The sequence below is a fragment of the Gadus macrocephalus genome, chromosome 18, assembly GCF_031168955.1.
Source record: "Gadus macrocephalus chromosome 18, ASM3116895v1".
Classification (NCBI taxonomy): domain Eukaryota; kingdom Metazoa; phylum Chordata; class Actinopteri; order Gadiformes; family Gadidae; genus Gadus; species Gadus macrocephalus.
Genome location: NC_082399.1, coordinates 4,198,834 through 4,220,301, shown reverse-complemented (window position 1 = coordinate 4,220,301; position 21,468 = coordinate 4,198,834). Strand labels below are relative to the sequence as shown.

General features: G+C 46.3%; 1 protein-coding gene across 4 annotated transcripts; it reads left to right on the top strand.

Annotated features, from left to right (window-relative positions):
- The first annotated feature begins 386 nt into the window (after positions 1 to 386).
- LOC132446735 (receptor-type tyrosine-protein phosphatase epsilon-like) lies at positions 387 to 20,282 on the top strand. Of its 4 annotated transcripts, XM_060037182.1 has the most exons (20): positions 387 to 730; positions 1,668 to 1,782; positions 2,657 to 2,730; positions 4,986 to 5,030; positions 7,150 to 7,286; positions 9,454 to 9,544; positions 10,413 to 10,489; positions 10,629 to 10,665; positions 11,017 to 11,114; positions 11,769 to 11,888; positions 13,127 to 13,290; positions 14,136 to 14,271; positions 14,739 to 14,888; positions 15,276 to 15,369; positions 15,587 to 15,663; positions 16,233 to 16,367; positions 16,931 to 17,056; positions 17,543 to 17,694; positions 18,237 to 18,372; positions 19,247 to 20,282. In XM_060037182.1, the coding sequence occupies exons 1-20, from the start codon at positions 658 to 660 to the stop codon at positions 19,319 to 19,321; spliced, it is 2,112 nt and encodes a 703-aa protein (XP_059893165.1). In that variant the 5' UTR covers positions 387 to 657; the 3' UTR covers positions 19,322 to 20,282. The 4 variants fall into 4 exon arrangements, with proteins under 4 accessions (XP_059893165.1, XP_059893166.1, XP_059893168.1 ...); XM_060037183.1 differs by lacking the exon at positions 4,986 to 5,030 and having other exon boundaries at positions 391 to 730; XM_060037184.1 differs by lacking the exons at positions 387 to 730; positions 1,668 to 1,782 and adding an exon at positions 1,955 to 2,547.
- Positions 20,283 to 21,468: the final 1,186 nt, after the last annotated feature.

Here is a 21,468-nt window from a genome sequence, read left to right as displayed (position 1 = left end):
CAATACTCTCTGCCTCTCTCCCCCTCCACTGCATTCTGACACTCGGAGACCCAGAGTGGACGCCTGCGATATCCGTCCGTGTGTGTGTGTGTGTTTGTGTGTGTTTGTGTGTGTTTGTGTGTGTCTGTTAATTTAAGTCATAATGTTGATTTATGTCATGTAACTCATCCAATTTGGTATGGCTAGTTGGGAATAAATGACTGTACGTAGAATATTTAATATCTTCCTCAATTCATATATACTTTATATATTAATATAAATATTCTATTCTAGTTTGTATTCAATTTATATTAGATGAGTAAACATGAGTCAACCTTTTTTAAATCCTAATGCTTGACGGTGGCGCCCTCTGGAGGATTTATTTGGAACTGATATTCATTGCGGTGGTGGTAAAGAGGAAGTGAAGCATGAGTTTTATTGTGAACTCTGCCCTGCTGAGCACAATCCTGAAGTCATTGCTCCCCAATGTGAAACATTCCTCAGATCTATCAACGGCGTCTGTCCATTACTCGACCGTCTGTCTATATTCCCCAGTCCTGGTGAATCTGTGTCCACCGTGTCTGACCTGTTAAGTCAATATCCGTCTCCAATCTCTATTCTCCAATTATATGCTCATGTTTATATCCCTCCTTTCTTTGTCTTTTGTTTGCAGACACAATGATCCCAGTTTTATTTTTGATGGCAACCACGGTAATGTCCAATAACTCAACCACTGGAAACAATACATCAGGTAAGCGAAGGCCACACCCCCTCCCCATGCGCTGGTGACACAGCTAATGCTAATGCGATAGCCGCGGCCGCAATGCCTCTCGCTGACCTCGGCCATTTAAAGATGTGTTTATTGTGTCTTCTGTTCAGCGATGGCGTGTGTGTCATGCATGTGTTTTTGTGTGTCAGACAACAGCCCAGTCCTGTTCTGGAGAGGGGGCGAGGGAGAGGGAGAGGGGGGGAGAGAGAGGGGGAGGGGGAGAGGGAGAGAGGGGGGGAGAGAGAGGGGGAGGGGGAGAGGGAGAGAGGGGGGGAGAGAGAGAGGGAGGGAGAGGGGGAGAGAGAGAGGGAGGGGAAGAGAGAGAGGGGGGGAAGAGAGAGAGAGAGAGAGAGAGAGAGAGAGAGAGAGAGCGGAAGTGACATCCAGACAGACAGTCAGGGGAGGGAGAGAGAGAGACAACGAAGGGGTGTCAAAAACATTTCTAAGTTAGAAGAATTCTTGGTACACACACAGAGAGCAAACCTTGTCATTATTATCGGATCACAATAAACATCAGCCATGCGGTAGACATTGTCATCTTCGGCTTACTGCGCCGTCCTGTCAACACACGGAGGGGGGGAGGGGGGAGCCCTGCTGTGCAGCGGTCTGAGCCAGTCAACACTCTCGGGGGGCCCCCCCCCCCTCTCCATCCCCCACATCCTCCCCCATTCAGATCCATCTCCTCAGACTAAACAGTGCAGATGCCTCTCATTAACTCAGGGCTGTTGTAGACCTGACACACACACACACACACACACACACACACACACACACACACACACACACACACACACACACACACACACACACACACACACACACACACACACACACACACACACAGAGCTACAGTTGTGGACTATGTTCCGCTAACCAAGCCTCTCTCCTCCCTCCCTCCCTCCCTCCCTCCCTCTTCCAGCACCGACCCTGAGTCCGACCCCCAAAACCCCCACCACCCCGACGATCACCATAGTGGTGGTGCTCTGCCTGCTGCTGCTGCTGATCGGTGCCCTGTTGGTATGGTACTTCCTCAGGTAAACCCCCATCACCACCACCTCCACCACCAGTACCTCCACCAGCTTCAGCACCAGTACCCCACAACGATGAAAGATCCGGGGGGGGGGGGGGGGCTACCGAGAAGGTGCGCCACAGAGCCAGGGGGTGGGTGTGTGTGGGTGGGTATGTGTGTGTGCATAGTTTGGTGAGCGTGTGTGAGTTCTGGTGAGTGGGTTCTAGTATGTGCATATCTATGTTCTTGTGTGTGCGTGGGTGTGTTCTGGTGGGCATGTGTGTTCTGGAATGTGGCTTCTCTTGAATGTGTGTGGGTGAGTGTGTGTTCCGATGTGCGTGTTCTGTTGTGTGTGAGATCTGGTGTGTGTGTGTGTGCGTGTTTTCTTGTGTGTATGTCTGCATGTGTTCTGTTGTGTTTGTGTATGTGTTCTGGTGTGGGTGTGTGCTCTGGCGTGGATGTCGGTGGGTGTGTGTTCTGCTTTGTGGGTGTGTGTTATGCTGTGTGTGTTTTCTGCTGTGTATGTGTATGTGTGTGTTTTCTGGTGTGAGAACATGCTTGCTATTTAGTCATTGAGGCGGAGTCCCCATTCAGGAAGTGCTCTCTCTCTACCTCGTACGGTTCAAACTGAAAACCCAGTCAGTCAGTCAGTCAGTCAGTCAGTCCGTTAGTCCGCCAACACTGGGAGCCAGGAGCCAACAGTTTTACTGCCGATCCCAGGACCTAAGAAGTGTTGTTGCTTCCTGCTAATCCCGCTAATGAGAAAGAGTGGCTTTGCAAGCTTCAGATGGTGAGAGGAGAAAGGTTGCTGGAGAAGCATGCAGTGGATATCAGCCCAAACTACTACTCAGCTTTGTGTCTTGAGTTTGAACAGTTGTGTTGCGCTTCTCCTCCAACAGGGGAAGAAACCAGCGAAAAGCAGCAGTCACCACGGTCGTCAAGAAGGTACCCAATGGATTTCTGGAAGAACAAGGTGACACTGTGCTCCTATTGTCCATATATATATATATATATATATATATATATATATATATAGAGAGAGAGAGAGAGAGAGAGAGAGAGAGAGAGAGAGAGAGAGAGAGAGAGAGAGAGAGAGAGAGAGAGAGAGAGAGAGAGAGAGAGAGAGAGAGAGAGAGAGAGAGAGAGAGAGAGAGAGAGAGAGAGAGAGAGAGCATCGCCTAATTGGCTGACACAGACAGAGCAGGGAAACAGAAGTCTGATTCTGGTGACAGATAGCATTGTGTGAAACCTACCCATACCGCGCCTCAATGTCAGCTCGGCTGGCTTGTGGTTTTTTATATTTGCTTCCTGTCGGTAAAGCGCTGCGACTAATCACCATATGTCGTCGCGTATTGGCAGAGAGAGAATCATGTTCAAATGAGCAGCCAGCCCTCTGCCGTAGCACGCAGTGAGTGCAGAGAGGCCGCCTGTGAGCTTCCAGGTTTCAGGTCTGCGTTCCTTCCTGTGTGCCCCAGCAGCGTATCGCCCGGGACAGGAAGCGCCTACGAGCCCCCGACACCGGCAGCTCTCTAGGAAGCATTTTATCAGCACACCAAAACAATGGATGCACATAACAGATGCCCCCAGCCCCCCCCCCCCCCCGCCCTATCAGCTCGCTGACGTGCTGAGAGTATCGCCACCCGTGGTCGGAGGGCCTGAAGGGCAGGATAGCGTTAGGGAGGCGGGAGACGTACCAGGACGTGTGACTGGTCCCTCCAGGGGTCTGGAGGGACCAGGACGTGTGACTGGTCTCTCCAGGGGTCTGTAGGGGCCAGGGCGTGTGACTGGTCTCTCCAGGGGTCTAGAAAGACCAGGACGTGTGACTGGTCTCTCCAGGGGTCTGGAGAGACCAGGACGTGTGACTGGTCTCTCCAGGGGTCTGGAGGGACCAGGACGTGTGACTGGTCTCTCCAGGGGTCTGGAGAGACCAGGACGTGTGACTGGTCTCTCCAGGGGTCTGGAGAGACCAGGACGTGTGACGGGTCTCTCCCGGGGTCTGGAGGGACCAGGACGTGTGACTGGTCTCTCCAGGGGTCTGGAGAGACCAGGACGTGTGACTGGTCTCTCCAGGGGTCTGGAGGGCTCCGTTCTAACTTTGGAGGGAAGATGGGATCCTATTGTTTTTATCCCTTCCTCTTCGATGTTAAGGAGGATTTAATGTTTTCTTATCCCTATAAACTGCGACGTTAAATAAGGCTTCTATGGTCTTCATCTTCGTCCCTTTACTCCTCAATGCTAAATAAGGACTCATCCCTTTTATCTTGGATGTTAATAAGGATTCTGTTTTAATCCCTTACTCCCCAATGTTAAGGGTGTGGGGGGAGAGTATATAGGACGGTTAAGGTTGGACTCAGGGGGAGGTGGGGGTCAGTACCTCTAATCCCGACCTATTCTGGGCCCTCCTTTACTTTTAGACATGTTCTGGTCCACGGGGCGGCAGTAGCTCAGGAGGTAGAGCGGGTTGGCTGGTAACCTGAAGGTTGCTAGTTCGATCCCCGGCTCCTCCCAGCTGACGGTTGCGATGTCCCTGAGCAGGACACCGCACCCTGACTGCTCCCGACGATCCGGCTGTCGCCCTGCGTGGTCGACTCTGCCGTCCATGCGTCCATGCGTGAATGTGTGTATGAACAGTCTTGATGGTTAAAAGCGTCTGCTCAGCGCGCTAAATGTAAATGTCCATGGCTGTCGTTGGTCGTCCCCGTGCCTCTGCATCAGTCTAGAATGTTAACGTGCATTTACCAAATTAGTGTTGATTGGCCAGTGAGCTGACTGGCTGGCTCTGTCGCTGTCTGAGTGACTCTGACTGACACTCAAGAGAGGGCCGACAGGAGACAGACAGGGCAGGCAAAAAATAATTATGGTATTTTTGACTGCCCACCGGGATTGGTCCCAGTATGTCGATGGCCAGTACACCACTGGTAACCATCTTTACCCTGAGACTGAAGGGGGCTCTCCTCTCTTATGTATTCATCCAACCGTATGATGCTTTGACTGTTAAAGTCTGAGCCCTGAGGCGGGACTTTCCATCCCGTTAGTTAGTTAGTTTATATATTGTCCCGGTGGCACGTGCCCTCTACTGCAAAAATGAAGGTGTTAAAATGCATTTTTGCATCTTAAGGCATCACATCCTGTTTGTGTGTGTTTGGGTGTGTGGGTATATGTTCTTCTGAATGCATGCGTGTTTGTGTGTGTGTGTGTGTGTGTGTTTGCGTGTGTTTGTGTTTTTAGAATTTGGATACAGCAGTGATACGGTATACACCATTCTCCCATCAGGTCAGATATTCACGGTGGAGGTGTGGAGAGGGGTGCTACTAACCCTCGCCTGAGAGATCTGGCCTCCTTTCTCCTTTTTATCTGATGGTTCTACGGTCTAACAAACAGGCTGGTGGTGCTCTGTATCATACTCTCTGTAACTCACCCCTACCAACCCACAAACCAGGGCTCTTCAGGATTTGGCAATGTTTCCATCCTCTGATCTTTTATCCGTTCTTCTTTAGACATCTGTATTCCAACATGGGCTGACCTGTGGAGTTTGACATGGTGCTACTTTGATCAGGCCTCTGTTTCCCTAGAAGCAGTCCAACACCATAACCGTATATTCCATCCTAATCTTTTAGCGTTCTTCATTTGAGCTAGAACCCAATCGTTTCATGCATGAATAGTTCTGCTGCCAGTTCTGCTGTTCTTTCTTCTTCATCTGTAAAATTTAACCCTCAACTCATCACCTTTTTACGAGTGACTGAACCCCTCGGTTTCAACTGGAATTCATACACTTAACATTTAAATAATTTGTTTCGGGCAACTTTGTGCATGAAATACGCCAGACCGCTGCTCAGACGAGTTCCACACATCCACACTGTTCGGTTAAACGATAGGTATCCTGGAAGCCTAAGCCTCTCTTGGACTTGGTCATCAAAATCAACAACACGTCCACATGACAGTGTCCCTTGGTCGAGACATTGAAGAGACTTCTAACAGGCACTTCTGCGTCGGAAAATGACTGCGTTCGAAGCAGTGTTGAATATTCACGTAGTGTTTTGGGGAGATTTGACTCCTGTTTCCTCTAAATTATTATTTCAGTAAGACTTATTTCAGTAACAATGATAAAACGGCATAGATTTCTTGGTTGACGATCATATAACACATATTAGCATGTTTACAGCAACTAATAAAAAACTTTTGGGTTCACTGGCTCTTTAAGACTAAGGCCCCGTCCACACGGAGCCGAAACGGTTGAAAACTATTCGTTTTATGCGGTTCAGGATTATCTCCATAAAGACGAGTCATGCAAAACCACATCGAGCTGTAGAAACGCTGTCGTAAATATTCAAGGCGCTGGTTCTTCACAGAAAAAGTGGAGCGCATCAAGCCTGCGTGCATACAGCCTGCGCGCTGTATACAAACAGCGCGCAGGCTGTTTGTATACAGCCTGCGCTATATATGAAGGAGATTCAACCATTTTAGGACCGGCCTTGTGTTGTTTAGACCAATCAGAAGCCGTCTTTTGGATGTGGTTCAGTTATTCAATAAATCAAAAGTGGCACATGGTCACACTTAGTGCATTTAATAACCGTCGCCAAGGGAAACGCATGGCTGCCGTTGCATGTGCGTTGGGAGTTTGTGTGCGGGCGGGAAGAGTGTGTGGGGGGGATCGTGCATGTGCTTGGGAATTGCTTGAGGAGTGAGTGTGTGCGGGTGTGAGTGTCGGACCCTATTGACCCATGGTCCTGCTGAACATGTGGATTGTGTATGGTGGGGATTGTGAGTGAGTGTGTGCGTGTGTGTGTGTGTGTCGATACCTACTGACTCACCGCCTGCCTGTGGTTACGCTGAGCGTGGGGATTGTGTAATGGTGTGTTCCTGAATCCTCGAACGCCGGACTTCGGAGTCTAAAATCGAAGATCACCCAGCTTTCTTGAGGCATTTCTCTGAGGCACACCCCCCTTTTTGTCTTCATCTTTCGAAAATCTGACAGTAGACCAAACAAAATGGCTGCGCCCGTGAAGAGATTTTTCTTTTTTTGTATTTGCACCACGTAGGACATTTTAAATGCTCTCACACACTTGATTACATTGCTAATGTATTCCTGTCACCCATTTATACATTGCATGGTCTTGCTGTGCGTGCAATACAATGTAGAGTTGTGTTGTTTGTTTTCGGGCTGGTTTGCTAAAGAGGCTAATGACGCTAACAATAAACAACGGCTAGCCAATTTCATGCCACAATCACAAAGACGAACAGGAACGCTATGATTGCTCCCGAGACCGGAAGTGACGGCAAACGTGCAACTCGGAAGGCTGGCGTCTGAGGATTCAGGAGCACACCATAAGCGCACGCGTGTGTGTGTGTCGGACCCCCTACTGACCCCCGCCCCCCTGCGGTCCCTCTGCAGAAGGACAGACGGTGGTGCTGCTAGCCAGCCCGCCCCCCCCGGCCGCCGTGTACCTCCCCATCCCCGTTGAGCGGCTGGAGGACGAGTACCGGCTGCGCTCGGCCGACGACGGCAAGCTGTTCCGCGAGGAGTACAACGTGAGTGGGACTCGAACCCGCAACCCCCCCACCCCACCCACCCTGCACCCCGCCACCTCCGCTCGCCCGCTGGGGCCCCCTTTCTTACCCTCTTCCGTTCTTTCCTTAATTTGTTCTTTTATTTAATTTGTTCATTCGTTCTTTTATTTCATTTGTTCATTTGTTCGTTTCTTTGTTTCAGTCTTTCTTTCTCTCCCTTCCTTGATTCTTTGGTTCTGTCATTCATTCTGTCTTCCTCTCGTTTCTTTCTTCCTCTCGTTTCTTTCTTTCTTTCTTTCTTTCTTTCTTTCTTTCTTTCTTTCTTTCTTTCTTTCTTTCTTTCTTTCTTTCTTTCTTTCTTTCTTTCTTTTCTGTTTTGTTCTATCTTTCACTCCCTTCTTACCTTCTTTCTTTGTCATTCTTTCTGTTTTTCTCTTGTTTCTCACCTTCTTTCTAAACGCCTTTCTTTCTCTTGTGCTTTCTTTCTATCTTTCTCGCCTTTCTTACCTTCTTTCTTTGTCTTTCTTAGACTCTAACTATTTTTTTCTATCTATCTCTCCCTTCTTACCTTTTTTTCTTTCTGTCAATCTTTTTCTTTCTCGCGTTACTTACTTTCTTTCTTTCATTCTCTCTCCCTTCTTACTCTATTTCTTTCTGTCTTTCCCTATCCCTTATGTTCTTTCTTTCCCTCTTGTTCTTTCTTCCTTCTTTTCAGTCTTCCTTCCCTTATTTCATTATTTTTCCTGATATCTCTCCCCCACATTATTTCCCTTTTTGTTTTACCATTCTTTGCATCCTTCTCTTCTACTTTCTGTCCATCCTCTTGTTACTGTTTCCTCTCTCTCTCTGTAGCCTGGTGGGGTATGGGCTTTTGGGCTTAAAATAGAAGAGTCGTCAAGAAAACTTTGGGGCTTTTTGTTTTATGACACACACGTATGTGACAACTCCTGTCTATTTTTACGACTGTGATTCAATAACTCAAGTACCCAAAGCGAATGAGTAAAGTACTAAACTGCTGGAACACAGACCTCAGAAAGCTAAGGTTTGCATCGGTGGGTCGGTGGGCTGAACGACAGAGAAGGGGAAGTTCAGTGAGTCTGTTTTGTGGCCTGCAAATGGTGCCTTTGTGTGTGCAGTGTTTCCCCTAGAAGTTGGGGGGGGCTCCGTTTCAATTCCATTCAAAAAGCTTTATGGCACGACCATAATGGATTATTTATCTTTGTGTTTTCTTTCCCTAAGAGAGTTTTCTACTTTGTTAATGCATAATAATTAAAATATATATGTGTTAAAAAAAATTATAGATATTTCTTTTTATACATTGGTAATCAAGGCGGGCCCGAATGTTGTTAAGGCAGCCGCCATAACCATGCAGTGCTGGGGGAAACACTGGTGTGTAGGCAACTGTCGATACCTACCAATTGACGTTGAAATAAAAGCTATTTTATATGCTGATACCTTATTTAACTTTACAATAATCCAATGCTTTGTTGTCTGTTACTGATTTGTCAATCAGATGAATGCCTTAACACACAGAGGTGTTTATATTAGTCAGCAAATTAGACTGGTTTGTGGTCGGATCTTACACATCAATATTTTCATAGTCAAAGCTAGCTAGAAAGTTTGCTTTAGGAGTGTGCTTTGATACAATTCAAATGCCGACCATCCCTTCGTGAGAACGGCCTAGCTAGCCTGGCAATGCTCACTTTAGCTTCCTCAACGGGGCTAAAACATGCCACGTGATCACCTTTCAGGGGAAAACTGTGTGTGGTGACAGAAGCTAGATTACTTACTCACTTGAGCTTAATGGTACGTTCAGTGTAGCTACATTACAGCTCGCTGAGGACTCTGGAATCTCGGTTTGAGTCAAGGTTTTATTTAAGTGTCGTAGCCTTCATCATTGCGCTCCCATGCCTATTACATTAGTTCACAGAGAAAATAAGTGACAGGGCTACACATGGATGGAAGTACTTCTGTTATCTGTAACCGATATAACAGATAGTTATATCGATTGTGCGATCAGAGGTAGTGGGTGGCGAAAATACAGAGATGGAGATAGGGTTGCAAATCGCAGCCATCCATCCATATTTTCCACATGCAGCTGTGTGTGCGCCATGGTCCGAACACGGTGACCTGTGTTCTATGACACTGGGCCGTCGTAGTTCTAACCGCTGGGCTTTCTGTGCTGCAGTCGTTGCCAGGGATCTCCACCCAGGGAACCTGTGAGGAGGCCAACAAGGAGACCAACAAGGAGAAGAACCGATACCCCAACATCCTTCCCTGTGAGTCACTGCTGTCCTATAGCTGTCCTGTATAGGTGGACAACTGAAGCCTGTCCGCTTATATAATGGACTACTATACCTGTTCTCTTATGTATGTGGATTACTGCAGCCTGTTCTCTTATGTAAGTGGATTACTATAGCCTATTCTCTTATGTGAGTGGATTACTATAGCCTATTCTCTTATGTGAGTGGATTACTACAGCCTATTCTCTTATGTGAGTGGATTACTATACCTGTCATTTTATATAAGGGGACTACTATAGCCTGTTCTCTTATATAAGTGGATTGCTATACCTGTTATTTAATGTAAGTGGATTACTATAGCCTATTCTCTCATGTTAATGAATTATGTTTCCTGTTCTCTTATATAAGTGGATTACTATACCTGCTCTCTTATGTAGGTGGATTACTATAGCCTATTCTCTGATGTAAATGGAGGAATACTATCATACTCTGCTAATGGAAGTGTGGACCTACTAGTATCTTCTGTAGGTGCACTAGCTTACTATCTGGTGTAAGTGTTTATGAGCCTATGCTGGTCTGAGTGCATACAAGGTCTGCTGGGACCTTTAGACCTCAGAGTTCAACACTTCCAGGTAAACACAGGAGTCAGCCTTCCAGACGTGACTTATTCTGGCCCCGCCCATGAGCCTGATGGATTTGGCCCAGCGTTGATAAGGAAATCCAGACGGCAAAACTCAAAATACTGATTAAACGAAATAGGACCGCTTTAGGTTCTATGCCAAACGTCTGAAAGTTTGTTGAAAAAAACAACAACAGGATATTGTGAAATCTTGTTGGCCAGTTTGTCATCAAGAGGTGGCTTGTTTAAGGGAGAAAGGATCTTACTTTCTTATTTGTTCTTTAGTCGACCACTCCAGAGTGTTGCTGACCCAGCAGGAAGGAGATTCCTGTTCGGACTATGTCAACGCCTCGTACATTAATGTGAGTTCTGCCTCAGATTTCACTTACTAAGCGATTTGTGTTGTATTTTTATAGTAAGAGAAATCCCCCTTTTAAGTGATGAATATACAGGGGTGAATCATGTGTTAATATTTTTTGTGTTTTCTGTGGATGTTATTAGGGCTACACAGAGGAGAACAAATTCATTGCTGCACAAGGTACGAAAAAATATTGATATAAATATTTATTATAATTAATAATATAAATCTTATAAATACATATATTATAATAAATTATATACTTTTATTTCTTTATAATTGATTAATAATAATAAATAAATAATGTTTATTTATTTATTATATATGTATTTATTATAAATAAATACATATATTATAATAAGTACTATAATTTTTTTAAATGGATACATAATACATAATATAATTATTATAAATAAATACATATATTATAATAAATAATATTCTTATTATAATAAATAAATAATTATTATAAATAAATCTACACTTGTTGTATGAGGTGAATCCTTGAGGCTCTTTGTTGGTGTTCCTCAGGACCCAAGGAGGACACTGTGGTGGACTTCTGGAGGATGATCTGGGAGCAGAAGGTGGCCACCGTGGTCATGCTGACCAACCTGAAGGAGAGGAAGGAGGTAAGAGCTCCCCTTGATTAAGGCACTTCTTTATATTTGATCTCCCCTAGAATTCAAATGTTTTTCTGGTATTGCATCAACGTATTTAAATAATCAATCAAATGACTCAATTCATGGGAGCTTATTTCCAAACAGATGCGAGTGTTTTTATACAGAGGTGATTTACTGCCTGACCCTAAACATATTGTGAAAACGATGAATATGTGATCATAAAGGACAAGCAGAGGAACGTGTTCAGAGCTATAAACACAGAGGAGACCTTTAAACCTCCCTAAGCCCCCTGCTGGACTGGGCATGCATTGCGTCGCGTAGCCGAGCCGTTTGGAAACACTCCCTCTAATAATGAGAGCTACTACACTGAACACGTCTGACTCACAGCAGAATGCATCAACGCGTCCCTCTATACCCCCTCTATACCCCTCTATACCCCCTCTGTGAGGCAGACTATTCTCGTCCTTTTTCTCTTTTAAAAAGAGGCGTCAAAAACATTTAAAGTCAGCGTTAATGAACCTTTAGTTAACGACCATGAAAGCTAGCGTCTCGCTCTCCTCTCCATTGACATCCCAGTGTGGAGGCTAACCGACATTCCAACTGTCGTCCCTGGTTTTCCCGCTTTGTCCAACTGTCGTCCCCCGGTTTTCCCGCTCTTTCCAGGACAAGTGCTACCAGTACTGGCCTGACCAGGGCTGCTGGACCTACGGGAACGTCCGTGTGGCCGTGGAGGACTTCACCGTCCTGGTGGACTATACCATCCGCAAGTTCTGTGTGCAATATGTAAGTCTAACTAGTTCCGTGGTCCATATGTAAGTCTAACTAGTTCTGTGTACAATAGTAAGTTTAACTAGTTCTTTGGTCCATATGTAAGTCTAACTAGTTCTGTGTACAATTATGTAAATCTAACTAGTTCTGTGGTCCATATGTAAGTGTAACTAGTTCTGTGGTCAATATGTTAGTCTAACTAGTTCTGTGGTCAATATGTTAGTCTAACTAGTTCTGTGGTCCATATGTAAGTGTAACTAGTTCTGTGGTCAATATGTTAGTCTAACTAGTCATGTGGTCAATATGTTAGTCTAACTAGTTCTGTGGTCCATATGTAAGTCTATCTAGTTCTGTGGTCAATATGTAAGTCTATCTAGTTCTGTGGTCCATATGTAAGTCTAACTAGTTCTGTGGTCCACATGTTAGTCTAACCAGTCTTTAACCTCTATAACTGTCATGCATTTTACTTTATTTATTTTCACTAATGTAACAAAGGCCCATGTTTCAGTTGTTACAGTTTGTTAGGAACGACATAGTTTCAGGTTCTTTGGAGGACAAAAGTATCGAATTTAGCGGAAGTATAATAAGTGATGTGCAATCTAATCTTTCGACAAAAAAGAAGGAAGCAGTATTCTGTGGAGTAAGCAAAACAAAATACGGACCACATGATATGTATATATTAGTGCTGTCAGTTAAACGCGTTATTAACGGCGTTAACGCAAACAAATTTTAACGGTGTTAATTTTATTTATTTTTTTGGGCTCAAAACAAAGAAGCAGTAACATGAGTGCTATGTTCAAGGCAGTATGTTTGTATGTTCATCGTTTATTTGCACTATAGGCTTTTTTTTTGTATCGTCCTGTTTTTCAGTATATGCCAATGTTGTTATCAATAAAAAAACATTTGCAAAAGGCAAGCCGATGCACTTCTCCATGTTGATAAGAGCATTAAAATGAGAAAAATTAATGGGACAAAGAAATCAAGGGATATTTAGCATATAATTTCTTTTTGCGATCAATCGTGAGTTAACTATGACAGTAGTGCGATAAAATATTTTAATCGCTTGACAGCACTAGTATATATTCATGTATTTTATTCATGTTGCTACACATTAATATGACTGAATGAATATATCTGTTGTAGCACCACTCCATTGCTCCTGTGTGTAGCAGGGTATCCCTGTTGTAACCAGTCTGTTTGTTACACCATGTCCGTTGTAACACCACTCTGTTGTCCGTTGCCCCCGTGTGCAGCAGGGTAATGACAGCTCCAAGACCCCCCGGCTGGTCACCCAGCTGCACTTCACCAGCTGGCCCGACTTCGGGGTCCCCTTCTCCCCCATCGGCATGCTCAAGTTCCTGAAGAAGGTGAAGACGGTGAACCCCTCCTTCGCCGGCCCCATCGCCGTCCACTGCAGGTACAGTAGGCCCGGGTTCTGGGAGGTACAGTAGGCACGGGTTTAAGAAGGGATGTTTTGCTGGCACTTAATGTACACCCTTATCGTATGTGGTACGTCCTAGCACTTAATGTGCGCACTTATTGCATGTTGTACGTTCTCGCACTTAATGTACTCACTTATTGTGTGTTGTACGTCCTAGCAATTAAAAATAGTGCTTTGCATTGTTTAGCATCTTATCCTAGCTATCTTTGTTGTATACGGGGAATGGGTTTACCTAGTGATTGTTATTGCTTGGCACTTATACCAACAGCAATATATTGTTTCTCTTTCTTCTGACAAATGTACTTGGAGTCTACCCCAGCGATTGTAAATCGCTTTGGATAAAAGCATCTGCTAAATGCCCTCAATGTAAATGTAAATGTGTAGATGTGTGCTCCCTGATGGGGAAGCCTTTGATCCCAGTTCAGCCTTCCCAGTGTCCCACTCTGTCCTCTCCCCTAATGGGACAGCCTCTGATCCCAGTAAGCCTTCCCAGTGTCCCACACTGTCCTCTCCCCTAATGGGACAGCCTCTGATCCCAGTAAGCCTTCCCAGTGTCCCACTCTGTCCTCTCCCCTAATGGGACAGCCTCTGATCCCAGTAAGCCTTCCCAGTGTCCCACACTGTCCTCTCCCCTAATGGGACAGCCTCTGATCCCAGTAAGCCTTCCCAGTGTCCCACACTGTCCTCTGCCCTAATGGGACAGCCTCTGATCCCAGTAAGCCTTCCCAGTGTCCCACTCTGTCCTCTCCCCTAATGGGACAGCCTCTGATCCCAGTAAGCCTTCCCAGTGTCCCACACTGTCCTCTGCCCCCCCCCCCCAGTGCCGGAGTGGGCCGGACGGGGACCTTCATCGTGATCGACGCCATGATCGACATGACGCACGCCGAACAGAAGGTCGACGTCTTCGGCTTCGTCACCAAGATCCGGGAGCAGCGCTCCCAGCTGGTCCAGACCGACGTAAGCAGGTTCAACTTTATCGACATGTTCCGTGGCTGACAAACAGAATTGGACTCCATTGGGAATCTGATTCATGTTCCTGTTTTTTCTAGTTTGCATCTCACCCGGATTTAATAGTATGCTTATATCAGAAAGATATGTAACAATAACAACCAGATTTTACTACTTACCGGTACTTTGATAACTAACAAGTCCCCATTTTCTGTGTGTATACATGTGTGTGTGCATGCATGCATCTGTGTGTGTGTGTGTCTGTGTGTGTTGGCGTGCCTGTGTTTGTGTGCGTGTGTGCATCTGCATGTTTGTGTGTGTGTGTGTGCATGTGTGCCTGCGTTTGTGTGTGTGTGTGTGTGCATGTGTGCCTGCGTTTGTGTGTGTGTGTGTGTGTGTGTGTGTGTGTGCATGTGTGCCTGCGTGTGTTTGTGTGTGTGCGTGTGCGTGTGCGTGTGTGTGCCTGGCTGCCTCAGATGCAGTACTCGTTCATCTACCAGGCCCTGCTGGAGTACTTCCTGTACGGAGACACGGAGCTGGACGTGTCATCCCTGGAGGGCCACCTGCTGAGGCTGCACAACACCCACGCCCCCCTGGACCGCGTGGGCCTGGAGGAGGAGTTCAGGGTACCCCGCCTCTCTCGGGATCGGGGGGGGCTGAATCAAATATTTATCCATCTATCTCAGTATTAATATTTAGAACTTAATAGACCTTCGAGGGCCTGGGAACCAGGGGAAAGAACACATTACTGTCCATATAATAATACAATAGGGTTTCAGTTCTGTATATTTCAGTGAAAATGAGTCATGTTACTGTTCTGGTCATGCCTGGTCATGTTACTGTTCTTTCTGATTCCGTCCTGCGGTTTCAGAGCATTCAGGTTCAATTCCCTTTTTTGAACCTCTCTGAAAACACAAGTAAAATAATGAGTACCAACCTGACGGACAGGTGTGTATCCATGACGATGACCGTATCCATGACGATGACGGTGCCTCTTTGTTCTCTCCAAACAGAAACTGACCAACATGCGGATCATGAAGGAGAACATGAGAACAGGGAACCTTCCAGCCAACATGAAGAAGAACCGGGTTCTGCAGATCATTCCCTGTAAGACCAGAACTGGTTCTCTGCATCCTATCCTCCTATCTCTTCAGGCTCGCTTTTAAAGTCCAGCTCCTCTCCTCTCCGTCCCTCTCTCTGCCTCCTCATTCTATGCTTTTCAATGTTTTGATGGGACCCTTGTTAATATCTATTTTATCGGATCCTGCCAAAGTAATGATGAGCAGGGTTGAACTTCCTGTCTGACCTCTGACCTCTCTTCCAGACGACTTCAACCGCGTGATTCTGTCGATGCGCCGGGGCCAGGAGTTCACCGACTACATCAACGCCTCCTTCATCGACGTACGTCTCTTTATCCGTCACGTTTTAAATGCAGTTTGGACTGTTGTGCGCATTTTGATGTTGTTCTATATAACAAGAGGATTTAGAGGGATGACAAAAATTTATCTTTTTAGGCAGATAGGTTTTATTTACCTTCACCTTATCGATACTAAAAAATTAATAATAAAAACACCTATTTTATTCAAAGGCTGTAGCTGCAGGAAAGAAGTTACAAATTGAACCACAGGTGAAAGTGTTGGTTAAAATCCCCTGATTCATGTGTTCATAAATCCACCAAAATTAAAATGTTGAAAAAGCAGCACAGTTCATTTTATTTATGTGTTGGTGTGTTTGCGCACGAACGTCTGTGTGTGTGTTTGTACATCTGTGTGTGTGTCTTTCTGTTTCACGGTGTGTGTGTGTGTGCGTGTGTGTCTGTCTGTGTATGGTTGTACATGCCCATGTGCGTGCGCGTGTGTGTGTCTATGTACGTGTGTGTGTGTGTGTGCGCGTTTGTCTGTGTTTATGCCTGTGTTCCTCTGTCTGTGTGTGTATGGTTGCGTTAATGTGTGCGTATGTGTGTGTCTCAGGGCTACCGGCAGAAGGACTACTTCATCGCCACCCAGGGCCCGCTGGCCCACACAGTGCAGGACTTCTGGAGGATGGCCTGGGAGTGGAAGTGTCACTCCATCGTCATGCTCACCGAGCTCCAGGAGAGGGAGCAGGTGAGTCAAACTTCCACCGCTACAGAGAGGCTGGTCACACCGCCTCGCAGGACTTAAGACACTGATCCCAGGGGCGGTTCTGGGCACGGGCGAACCGGGGCGGCATTCTTTCATGACGCATGGGGGGGGCGCCACGAGCAGTTTAAAAAAAATATATATCCTCTGCGCTGTGGTTTTTCTATGATGTATCATAACATTGTGTGGGGAATTGGCATATTGGCGCCCCCTCTGGTTGCAGGCGCGCCTGCTTGTTGAGAAGGTGCCGCGCACAGACGGACTGAAACCGCCACGGAAGTCCGTAGGGTCATGAGACATGTGAGGAAGTCTCGCCCGGGGCGTAACTGGACGTAGAACCGCCTCACTGAAACGACACCGAAGATATAGGATTTAGATAAGAATCTCCATTAAATGTTTACTAGCAAGGTTTGTCCAATTTAAATGGAATTTGTAGATGTGTCATTTGTTAAAGGTGTGTGTGTGTGTGTGTGTGTGTGTGTGTGTGTGTGTGTGTGTGTGTGTGTGTGTGTGTGTGTGTGTGTGTGTGTGTGTGTGTGTGTGTGCAGGACAAGTGTCTGAAGTACTGGCCCTCGGAGGAGTCGGTGACCTACGGCGACTACACGGTGGAGATCAAGGCCGACACGCTGTGTGACGCCTTCAGCCTCAAGGACCTGGTACTCACCTACGGCCCGGTAAGAACGTGTGTGGGTGTGGTTGTGGGTGTGGTATACAGGTTGTATGTTACACACTGTACTGTACTGTGCAGTGTAACACTACAACCATCCCTGAAGATAGAGAAAACGTACATTCTCGTCTGTGTTTGTGTACGTGTGTGAGAATGTATATATATATATATATTAATTTTTACTTATATATATATCTATGTATACGGTACATATAAAAAATATATATATTTTATTATTCAAACACAAATGCATTTTTCAGCACATAGAACTGACATTGCTTTGCAGTTTCACTTTATTTTTTTATGCTCATCAAAATGCTCAGCAAAAAAAAGCATAAAAACGAAATACCTCTTCTACTGCTCTCATCATCCTCTTCCTCCTCCTCCCCCCCATCCTCCTCCTCCTCCTCCTCCCCCCCTCCTCTTCCTCCTCCTCCCCCCCCCCCCCCCCCCCTCCTCTTCCTCCTCCCCCCCTCCTCCTCCTCGCGCCCAGGAGAAGCAGACGCGGACCATCAGACACTTCCACTTCCACGGCTGGCCCGAGATCGGCATCCCGGCCGACGGCAAGGGAATGATCGACATCATCGCCGCCGTGCAGCGGCAGCAGCAGCAGTCCGGGAATAACCCCATCGTGGTGCACTGCAGGTAACCCCCCCCCCCCCCCCCCCCCCGGGGGCAACCCGGCCTCAGGGGCGGGCTACACCAGAGATGATCCGGAACATTCCCTGCATCGGGGCCGGTCACGTGAATGGGAACAGGGAACATGCAGTCTACCCCAGAGATGTTCCGGAACATTCCTGCTTTGGGTCATGTGTGAATGGGAACAGGGAACAATATTCTGTGTAATCTGCAACCCCAATTTGTGTTTTTGTTTTTGCGTGTGTGTTTGTGTTTGTGTGTGTGTTTGTGTCTGTGTGTGTGTTTCTGCCTCTGTGTGTGTGCCTGTGTGTGTGTGTGTGCCTGCCTGTGTGTTCGTGTGTGTGTGCCTGTGTGTTTGTGCCTGTGTTTGTGCCTGTGTGTGTGTGTGTGTGTGTGTGTGTGCCTGCCTGTGTGTTCGTGTGTGTGTGCGTGTTTGTGCCTGTGTTTGTGCCTGTGTGTGTGTGTGTGTGTGTGTGTGTGTTTGTGCCTGTGTGTGTGTGTGTTTGTGCCTGTGTGTTTGTGCCTGTGTGTGTGTGTGCGTGCCTCAGTGCCGGTGCTGGTAGGACAGGTACGTTCATTGCGCTCAGCAACATCCTGGAGCGGGTGAAGGCGGAGGGCCTGCTGGACGTCTTCCAGACGGTGAAGAGTTTGCGCATGCAGAGGCCTCACATGGTCCAGACGGTGGTAAGTGCTCCCATTGGTCCACCACGACCCCGGAGGGGAAGGGAGGGGCGGGGCTAGATACCCAACAGAAACACAAGACGCCCTGGCAAAGCGCGTCAGGCTTTGGGAGCGGTGTGGCTGTGAGCTCGACCGGGAGATCAGACGGGATTAACGGGGAAGTGAAAATCAATCCCAGCAGACGTGGAGCTCTGGCCTTTGCCGAGCTACCGGGTGGGGAGGCGGGAAAAGCCCATAAAAGCGGAGGTCGGGGGGGGCCCTGCCCTGGTTGACCGGGTAGAGCGCGTACCGTTAAGGCTCAGTCCTTACCTCAGCGATCCGGGTTTGATTCCTGCCTGGGGTCTTTTGCTTGCATGTCCGCCCTTCTCTCTCTCCCATACCTTCCTGTCCAACTCTTCATGACTAAGGCTTACAAATGCAAAAATGAATCTTCAAAAAAACAAATAATGTATAATAAAAAAGATCTACCCCCTAACATGTGTGATCGACCCCTAACACGTCTGATGGACCCCTGACACGTCTAAACTCAACATGCCCCATCTCAAGCCCAGAGCCCAAGGCTCTGACAGGGCAGACTCAAATTAATGTGCAAATGTCAGAAGTAGACCCGAGTCCTGTTCGGATCACGACCGAGCCGCTATGCGGCCCGTTTCAAAATAATGATTATATTGTGATGATTCTAGCTGTTTTTGTCACGTTACAAATGAAGCTAAATCATTTTGTCCGATTTTTCCCTTCACTCCATTTGAAAATGTAACAATGGAGAAAAATGACATGGAAACACGCTTTTGTACCTGAGCGATGGTTAGTGCAGGTTTAAAGCATGATTCAGAGCTGCAGACCTCCTGTCTGAAGTCTCCTCTCTCTGTCTCCACAGGAACAGTACGACTTCTGCTACCGGGTGGTACAAGACTTTGTTGACATCTTCTCAGACTATGCCAATTTTAAATAAGACTTGCCTTAAACATGCGTTTGTTTCGTCCTTTTAATGTGGATTTCTAATGGCTAACCGTTCCCTAACTGTCAGATGATCTATTTTGCTATGCACTTGTTCCCCTGTGCCATGAACTAAGCGCTCCGTCCTATGTGTAACATACCGCCTGGATGAACGTTGTACATGCTAAAGCCATTAATATTGTTATTATTGTACATTTCACAACTTATATATTAATTATTGTTTTACCAGGAAAGTGGTGTGCCTGCGGCATCTCCATTTCAAACCGTGTTGTATGATAACTGTTGTATTATACAATATGTTGTATGATTAACTTCTTCAGTGCCATGTTCGGTGGCGCACTGCTATCGGAACAGACCTGTAGCTATTGTAAATGTATTTATATTATATCGTGTTATCAGTGTACCTTTCATCATTTCGCATTTTGGAGCCTACTTGACAGGAACGCTTTTTTTTTTTTTTTTTATTGACACTTTTATTTATATAAATGTATATTCTTACTTATCGATGAGCTACTTCTAAAGTTGGAGTGACGTCGACCGACGTGGTTTTGTTTTTTGGGTTTGTCTCTTTTTATTTATTTGTTTTTAATCCAGTTCGATGCCCATGTTAAATGTGACGCTCCACGCGGTTGAAATGTTCGTGATATGACGTGTGTGTTGCGCCACCGCGACATCCAGAATCGACTTTTACTGACACGGTGAAACTCCACAAACAGATTCAGGTATGCGACCACTCAAGTCTTAATATAGAGTATTATGATTATAAGAGAAAAAGAGAGATTTTGTACCTCAGCAATCGGACCATGCCTCACGCTCATTGGAATGCTGCTGCGTGCTTCAGTGTCTCCGGAGACCATGGAAAGTATTTTGCTAAGATGACTGCACATTTAAAAAGCACATGTACCCAGCCTTTTGCCAACAACTTAGAAAAATAAAGATGTTTATTGGTCGCTTCATTTGTATTCCAGATTTTGTCTGTATGTGTGTGTGCAATTATAGCCTAGGTAAATTACCATATACATGAAGCAAACCATAGCGTTTTTTTTGTAAAGGTTAAACAAAAAACAACTCGTCAGCGTGTTAATTTAGTTTAATAATTCCTGGTGAGAGAGAGACGGACTGGAACTACCATACTAGGTCATTAGCATAATGTTCATTAGCAATATACCAATTAGCATAATTCTCATTAGCAATATACCAATTAGCATAATTCGTTCGACGCCTCATTGTCTGCTCCCGTATGCGGACACGTGCCGCCCCATAGTGGGTGTGATTACAATTACACCTACGTAAGACTCAAAGCTCAATTACGTAATTTGATCTGACATATGGTGTGTGTGTATGTGTGTTTCAAGGCCTATTATAGGAATTGGTTTGAAGCGAAGAGATAACCGCCTTGTGCAGCGCTGTTTCCTCAATGTGCTCAGCGGTATGGAAGGCGGATCCATTAGGTGCGTGTACAGGTGGACTGACTGTCCTCTCAGTGAGTTTGAGGTGCAGGTAGGCCTAGAAATATAAAATTCGAAGAGGCTGGACGGATTGTGGTCGCGTAGCCTATAATAGGCTGAAGCAATATCTCAGGTAATCGGATTGGGGTAAAGTATACAGTCGAGACAGCAGGCTTAATATAATATTCAAAGACTTTGTTATTATTCGTTAGTCACACCCGCATTCGATTTTGTGCGCCAAAGTGCTGATGTTGCAGACTCTGTACGGCAGGTTAACGGGTCAAGTGTATTAAATGCAGGGGAAATACTTGCAATGCATTTTCTATAACTTTCTGCTAGACGCGGTTTCAAATAAAAACGTATCTTTCGACATGGGTTGTGTAGACTGCTTCAACGGCCAAAGGGCCATTTTATAAGCGAGTCCAGAGACCTGCGTGAACTGAACTGCGGCCGCCAGCAGAGGGCGGTGTTTCCTCGTTTCAGAGGAGCCTTCGTCGGTCCAATCCTTCCTTTTATCCATCCACTCTTGCGGAGGTTGTCGTGCCTTCTTCCCTCAAAGGGTGAGTCTCTAAACGAGGTCGGACAGATCTTGCATGCTCATCAGTATATTGTGGCGACAGGAGGATCCTGGGAAGGGTCTGACTTCTATTAGTTTGACCTTTCAGCGCCCTCCTGGGTCCTTTGCGGCAGAGAC

What these genes read in the sequence shown, in the direction of transcription:
- LOC132446735 (XM_060037182.1), top strand. Translation starts at nt 658, where the DNA reads ATGATCCCAGTTTTATTTTTGATGGCAACCACGGTAATGTCCAATAAC. An exon ending in GGTTCTGCAGATCATTCCCT is followed by an intron (nt 15,370 to 15,586) that starts GTAAGACCAGAA and finishes CCTCTCTTCCAG; the next exon opens with ACGACTTCAACCGCGTGATT. An exon ending in CCCATCGTGGTGCACTGCAG is followed by an intron (nt 17,695 to 18,236) that starts GTAACCCCCCCC and finishes TGCGTGCCTCAG; the next exon opens with TGCCGGTGCTGGTAGGACAG.